The 8,296-nt window shown below is 37.4% G+C and overlaps 1 protein-coding gene across 1 annotated transcript; it reads right to left on the reverse strand.

Annotated features, from left to right (window-relative positions):
• Nucleotides 1–693: 693 nt before the first annotated feature.
• On the reverse strand, nucleotides 694–4,003 carry LOC149018567 (glutamate receptor 2.8-like). The gene is given in 6 exon segments (XM_089153914.1): nucleotides 694–1,457; nucleotides 1,579–1,785; nucleotides 1,788–1,987; nucleotides 2,646–2,958; nucleotides 3,045–3,150; nucleotides 3,192–4,003. Coding segments are annotated over 6 exon segments (2,205 nt in total). The 3' UTR covers nucleotides 694–890.
• Between the last annotated feature and the right edge of the window lie 4,293 nt (nucleotides 4,004–8,296).

Consider the following 8,296-nt stretch of genomic DNA (forward strand, 5'->3'; position numbering starts at 1 on the left):
CCGATGGTGGTCCTAGGCCTCCATGGGAAGGAGGCGATGGTCTTTGGAGAGGGAAGGAGAAAGATAGTGGTGCTCAAGTAGGCCTGTAAAAGGACCGGATTCGGCTCGGATACACCAGTATTCGAATCCGAATCCGATTAGCAAATCCACTATCCGAATCCGAATCCGAATCCGGCAAAAATTTAGAGAAGGCATCCGAATCCAAATCCGAAACTTTATCGGATATCCGATAATAATCCGATCCGATAAAATATCCGATTATTTATTGATAATTGTCACTTTTTTACATGTTTTATTATAAATTTCTAATTTCCGGTTACCGAATACCGCTATCCGAATCCGATTATCACCTATTTTTAAAGAAAAAATGTTAAATACTCTACTCTATCCGGATAAAAATTTATCCGCATATTATCTGATCCGATAAGCAATTATCCGAATCCGAATCCGGTTGCTTAATGAACGGATACGGATATTTTCCGGTAAGAAAATTTTTGGATACGGATACCCTTAAACGAATACAAATGCGAATTCGGAGGCGGATTTCGGTTATCCATTTACAGGTCTATGCTCAAGGGTGTTTTGTAGAAATTCTTCAGATCTGTGGTTCTAATACCCTGCTGAATGGTCTGAGAAATTTTGACTTATGTTTGAGTGGCATAAGGCTTTTATTTGTAATAATAATATGACAAAAAGAAAAAGGTATTTCCACTGTGAAACTATTACAATAAAATATTCTAGTCAGACAACTCTACCTTTTTTAACCTTTCTATTATATTACAACCCCTAGTTACCAAGACAAAGTTGAAAGTTAAAGAGGATTGATATTACAGGTTTCTAACTTAGTTTAGTTATATAAAGAAAATGTCAAACAAATCTTAAATTTTCCATTAGCCACCAGAAGGGATCTCGGACTTGTTACTTGCTTGATTAGAAAGCTCAATACCAGATGATATCTCTTCACACATTGGATAAGTCGGACTTGGGTGAGAGGTTCCTGCGGTTGTTGTTGCTTGATCAAAATTATCATTTCTGTCAAGAGAGATGCTTGAGGGACTCCTACTAGCACCCATGATATTTGGAGTATTTCGGTTTTGGAGTTCATGGTTCCGGAATGTGAAACTTTCGGTATCCTTACTGATAAACTGTTCTGCCAAGATGCAAATTCTCCGCCAGAGTCTAGTTTTTTTATCCATATTCCTCCATATATGTTTATGGCTCCAGAAGAAATGAACCAAAAATGCAAGGAATGATATACATGAAGTGGCTCCAGTGATGAGGAATAGGCCCCAAAAGCTCTTTACTGTAAGGCTACCTGAAGATGTAGTGGTGCTAGACTCTAGACAGTTGGTACCTCCAAACCACTTTTTCTCAATCTGTCTCATTTTGTCTCCCTCTGTTACATTCAGGACAGCCCTTGAAACATCACTTACCAGAGGAGAACCTATTGGGAAGACCTAAAAATGTTATGAGTGCAAAGAGTTAACAGACATTTATACAACTTCAATGCCAGTAACACTACATATCAGCGTGTGTGGTGGGGAAGGAGTGAATGATAGATGATAGAAATAGACTTACAAAGCCAAATCCACCAGTCTTGTTTGTGGGGCCAACCATGCTGTATTTGGAACAGTATTTTGAGAGAAAGACTCTAAGATATGGAATTTCATCAAAAGCAGCGGCATATCCACCTTTGGCTGGGCCTTTGGATAAACCATCATCCAAATCTTTTGCATCCCAAAACAATTTAATTTTCGAATCTTCGAAATCCATCTGTTTTTCTAGAGCCCATACACAAATGAGTTCCCCTGGGAAGCAACAGCCTCCCCATTTTCTAGTAGCTGTTGTACATCAGTTACAGTCGGTTGGAGATGCTGAACAGTGAGCATTGATGTCAAGCTTGCTGTATAACTTGATGTGAGGATGAGGACAACAAATAGCCATATAATCAGTATAAATCTTGTAAGGTTGCTAACCACCTTCTCCTCTGCACCCATTAAAAAAACACCAATTAATAATTTTCAGAAAACAAAAATTGGAACTTTTAATGCTTAATGCACAGCCGACCACTCTCTTTATTTTGTTCTTTCGCATACTCTAGAACATTCTGAATTGATTACACATTCTAAACTAGAAACTAAAGAGTAAAACCTATGTTAAATGATCGATTAGAATGATATTGTGATAAATCACTAACTTTAAGACAAGTGATTTTTTTGGGTGGGAACAACACAAAAAATTGTATTCCAGGATGGTAGAGTTTACAGGAGTACATTTACAAACCCTGTTTAAATTTCATACCTGCCCTTCCAACATTTACATACCCTCTTAGTGTACAATGGGATCCTGGGATACCTGTTGCACATCCTACAGTACAGAAGACTGTAGATTTACGATAATCTTAGTGTAAAAGCAAGTAGATTTTCGATAATCTAAGTGTAAGACTCGACTCTGATGCTCAACTCAAGCTCATAGACACTGAATCGAAATAGCGGTATAAGGTTATAGTTATAAAGCAGATGATGTGGATTGACATTCCCTTTTGATTTATCACCATGGAATAATGTGATTTTCCTAATTGGAAGACGCTTCTCCATGTTAAAGAGACGGAAAAAAAGCAGTAAGAAGCAGAAGAGAGAACTTACTATGTGAAAAAACCATTGTGGAGAAGGAAAACCAAAAGATCATTCCCAATTGGTGATGAAGAGGACCTCTAAACTCATCATTTATTCTCTGTTCAATGGCCCAGATGATAAATCCTGTTCCAACAAAGAAAGCTGCAGTTGTTACCCAAAGATCTACACTGAGAGGCTTCAAGAATACCCAAGCATTCTTCCCATCGTTTTCTTTGACTGGAACCACCATTGTCACACCGGACTCGGTATATGGCAGCGTAAAATCTACATACAAGGATCTATTTGCAATAATAGTTACATCGCCCACGACAGCATCGTATTCCTGTCCAGTATTAGTTTTAGCATTAGGTTAGAACACTGTATACCATGAAACACAAATTCTACCACGGAGTATCACATCTTATTTACCTGAAGAAAAACTTTGTAAACCAGCTCATCGTAAGTCCCAGCACTTGTGTGATCAGCTTTTGCAAATGGAATGTATTCATAAGGGAATGCATATGGTAATGACTCTTCTACCAAAAAAAAAAAAAAAAAAAATATGGTAATGACTCCATTACAGCATTGAACACTTCAATGCAGTACCCACTGACTATAGATGCATTGGTTGTACTGTCCCATTGAACATTCAAGAATTCTCGAAATCCATTTGTCACTGGAACTCCGACCTTCAACTTCTTTTCATTTGTAGGCAACTCCCAACCCTTGGGTACGATAGTTGAATCACCCGGCCATATTACAGTACGAAGGTGGTTATGCTTTAACCTTGAATCCTTTGCTGTGTCAGTCACATTCAATTCATTAGAAAGTCCATTTGTTGGTGACCAAAACCCAATATCCCTTTTCCCACTGCCTATCACATTCACTATTTGGAAGATTGATGATTGTAGTTGCCCATCCACAAGTTTAAATTCCCCACTCAAGCCATTAAACTGGGTATTCAAAATTGCTTCTCGAAGTTCTACACCTACTTGAGAGACACGAAGAGATTCTACAGTGCAAATATTCAAGGAAAGTTTAGACTGCTGTGAGCTAGCCTTCAACCCCGCAACTTTTTCTGCTGCCATCGCTAGTGCCCAAGCAGTGTCATATCTCCATAGTTCATAAATACCTAGTTTTGCATTGACCATATGTGGGTTCTTTTGTGAGAATCTCTTTTTCCATGAAACTCTAAATCTCTCTAGTTTTTTCGATCTCTGAACGTAAGGCTTTACTCCCAGCACACCTTCCATAGATTGAATAACAGAATGATGCATGTCACTTAAAGAATTGGTCATATCTTGAGTGATGATCCAGACATAACCTTGAGTCATCATTCCTACTTCTTTTGCCTTCAAAAATAAGCGAGACCCAAGAGCGGGAAGCATGTGTACGATGAATACCCTAGTATGCATTGTCAACAATTTGTATAGCTCTTCAAGAATTTGATCATCTGAGGCATTGGGAGTGTTGATTTTATCATAAACAATCACACAAGAACTCAAGAATTAACGTGGTTCAGCATTCATTGTGAAGCTTATATCCACGGCAGGAAAACCCCAATCAACTTACTTTCGGGGTGAGGTTTCATTATCTTTAAATAGAAAGGAGTAAGAGTTTTACAATAAGTCAAATTCTAACTCCCCCCCTCTGCTAGTCTCCTTATAGAGTTGGGAGACTAGCAAGTTACATTCATAACACTCCCCCTCAAGTTGGATCGAAAACATCATTTGAGGTCAACTTGCTCAATGCAATTTGAAACAATCCCTTTGACAAGGCTTTGGTGAATACATCTGCAAGCTGATTTTCACTTCTTACATAAGGGGTTTCTATAGAATCGTAAGAAGTGAAAATCAGCTTAAATCAAAAGGGAATGTTATGAATGTAACTTGCTAGTCTCCTTCAACAAGTCAAGAACATATTTCCGTTGAGAGATGAATAATCCTTTACTAGACCTAGCAACTTCAATTCCAAGAAAGTACCGTAGTTGTCCCAAGTCCTTGATGTCAAAAGTCTTCTTCAAATATTCTTTGAGGGTATTGATTCCTTCATGATCATCTCCAGTGATTACAATGTCATCCACGTATACCAAAATTACTGTTATGCCAGTAGAGGTTTTCTTCACAAACATGGAGGAATCTGATCCACTTCTAGTAAATCCAAATCTAATAAGAGCTGTACTTAACTTTTCATACCATGCTCGTGGTGATTGCTTTAGGCCATATATTGCTTTTTTTAATTTACAAGCAAGTCTATCTTGTTTTTCTAATGGGTGGCCTGGAGGAATTTTCATATAAACTTCTTCTTGTAAGTCTCCCTGTAAAAATGCATTTTTCACATCCATTTGCAAAAGTGGCCATCCACAATTAACGGCAACTGACATCAACACTCTTACAGTATTCATTTTAACTACATGAGCAAATGTCTCTCTATAATCAACTCCATATGTTTGAGTATATCCTTTGGCAACAAGCCTTGCCTTATATCTCTCTAGAGTCCCATCACTCTTGAACTTGGTCTTATAGACCCAACGACATCCAACTGGATGTTTGCCACTTGGGAGTTGCACTATATCCCATGTTTTATTTTTATGAAGAGCTTCTAGTTCCTCATTCATAGCTTTCACCCATTTAGATGAATTTTTAGCTTCAATAAAATTGGTCGGCTCCTTATAGTCTTCAATGGCCGAAAGATATGCAAAATATTGAGGGGAGATATTATCATAACTTAAATGAGATTGGATTGGAAACTTAAGCGTATGATAAGTGGTAAACTCGCGCAATCTTCTTGATGGTGAAGGGGGGGAGACTCGAGTAGATCTGCGAATTGGTAGTTGCGCAATAGTTTCAACTTGTATCATTTTCTACAATAGGTACATTTGTAGTTGCTTCACCATGTTGATTCTCGTCAGTAAATCTTCAGTGACATCACCTATAATAGTGTTATCTTCGGTGAGTGTCGCCCATAACATTGTCTTCATTAGCATCACCCCTTACAGACATGTTGTCTGGAATAATTGGTAATGGGACAGGAACAAATTCACTGTAATCTAGCTCCCCTTGAGTTTGATTCCTGCTAGAGAAGAACATTTGAGTTTCATCAAAAGACACATCCCGTGAAATAAAAAGTTTACCAGTAGATGGGTCAAAGCACTTGTAACCCTTTTTAGTAGATGAGTATCCCAAAAACACACATTTGCGAGCACGATGATCAAGTTTACCACCACCCTGGGCATGAACATAAACAATGCAACCAAAAACTCGAAGATGAGACATCATGATAGGACGATCATATAGAATCTCTAAAGGTATCTTAAAGTTCAAAACTGTTCTGGGTAGACGGTTGATTGAATAACAACTCGTGTTGACAGCATCTGACCAATAAGTCTTGGGAAGATTCCCATGAAATAACAAAGATCGAGTCACCTCAAGTAAATGCCTGTTTTTGCGCTCAGCAATGCCATTTTGTTGAGGAGTGCCTGCACATGAAGTTTGATGTAAGATTCCTAAACTTTTGAGATATGATTGAAAGGGCCTATTGGTGTATTCTGTCCCATTATCTGTTCGCAAAACTTTAATGCGAGTCTGATACTGAGTCAAAACCATCTGACAAAATTCTTGAAACATCTGTAGTACTTCAGTCTTGGAGGACAATAAATACAACCATGTAGCCCGAGATTTATCATCAACAAATGAAACAAAATATCTGAATCCATCTCTAGAGTCTATAGGAGAATGCCAAACATCAGAATGCACTAGATCAAATAATGCATTTGAAACATGAGTACTATGTGGAAACGACAATCTGTGTTGCTTGGAAAAATGGCAGGCATCACAACCAGTAGAATTAAAAAATAAATCAGGATTTAAAGATCGTAAAATCCTATCAGAAGGGTGACCCATACGCCAATGCCAAAGTTGAGATTTCTCATGATTACTCATAGAAGTCAATGCAGTAGTTGTAGGATCTAACATATAGAGTCCATTTTGCAGTCTACCTTCACCAATCATTGTCCCTGTTAAATTGTCTTGGAACACTACTTTGTCCTTTGAAAAAATCACATTACAATTTAAACTCTGAGTAATTTTACTAACCGATAACAAATTCACAGATAACGATGGCACAAATAATGAATCAGTCTTGGTTGAAAATAAGTTCAATGTCCCTTGACCTTGGATTGGGACAGTAGTACCATTGGCAACAGTAATAGGAGGATAAGTTTGATAATGAAACCTCACCCCAGAAGTAAGTTGATTGGGGTTTTCCTGCCGTGGATATAAGCTTCACAATGAATGCTGAACCACGTTAATTCTTGAGTTCTTGTGTGATTGTTTATGATAAAATCAACATGGTATCAGAGCAAGGTTCGATAGATTGTTGTCGAGTTGTGTGGAGATCTAGAATCATGAGAAAATATGTGACAGGAGAACAATGAAGTTTTTTGATTGATTGGTCAAAGGTACGATTTTAAATATTAGAATCGTGCGTTTCTTTTATTTAGTTTCCTTTCTTTTCTTTTCTTTGTGCTTTGTTAGATCGGATAAAAAAAAAAACGATCTGGTTTAGATCTTTGATCCAGTTTTTTATCGTTAAAAAAAAAAACGACTGTTGAAATCGTTGAAAAAAAAAAAAAAAAAAAAAAAAAAAAGAAGAAGAAGGAGGCCGGAAGAAGAAGAGACGCCCATTAGTTTTTTTGATCTTTCTTTTTGGATTTTTTTTTAAAAGAAGGTTGTGTGAGTGGAAGGAACGTGTGAAGAAGTGAAGAAAAAAAAAAAAAGGAGAAGAAAAAGAAAGAAAGATATTTTGTTTTATTCTGGTACCGTACAAGTTATTTCCACAGGATTTTGTGTGAAAGTGTTTTGTACGGGGTTAAGTGGTTTTAAGGTTTTTTGGGCGTTCCAGACTCAGTGGAAGTATCGGATCAAGGAGATTTTGCTCTATTGGTATATGATATTATGGGTTCGTACAGAGATCTTCCCATAGCAAGTTACATTCATAACAGGGAGATATAACACTTCTATAAGGGATTCGAGTATTGATTGCTTCAAAAGTATCAACCAGATATGGTATAATTCCATTACCATACTCACTTTGTTTACACAGACCGCCTTCCTTCCAACCAAATGCTTGAACAATTGCAGCAATGGTTTTCACCGAGCAGAGTCATTGTACGCCGTGCGTATGAAGAAAGGAGTAAGAGCTGGAGAAAGACAAGGGCTTGTCGCAGCAAAAGAAACAATGGGCACTTGAGCCTTGTCACCAAGATATGCCATGAACTTGGCCTGTCCCGAGTTGTCTGGTCCTATAATTGCCCGAACTTGTACATTTTCTATCGGGTCCATAGCTGTTTGTACAGAGAAACAAAATTTAATAGGATATTTTTTTTTTGGTACAAAAATTTAATAGGATTCAATGATGAATTCTCCTTCATAAAATTTTAGAGATTACCTGAGAAGTACAGCTATCAAATCAAGCGAAAGTACACAAGAAAGCAACTTTTTCATTACATTTTCTTCTCTAGCTTGCAGATTGTAATTAATCTATTGCAAGTATCTTTCTTGTAAGGAAATGACTATCAAAATGTAGTCAATGGTCAGAATGCATGACAAGTCATCCTCAGCCTTTTCCTGCCCCATGAGAAAATTTATAAAAAAAATAATAATAAAAAAATAAAAGAAAAA

The sequence above is a fragment of the Hakea prostrata genome, chromosome 4 (genome assembly GCF_041222555.1).
Source record: "Hakea prostrata isolate BN-2017 chromosome 4, UWA_Hpros_2, whole genome shotgun sequence".
NCBI classification, from domain to species: domain Eukaryota; kingdom Viridiplantae; phylum Streptophyta; class Magnoliopsida; order Proteales; family Proteaceae; genus Hakea; species Hakea prostrata.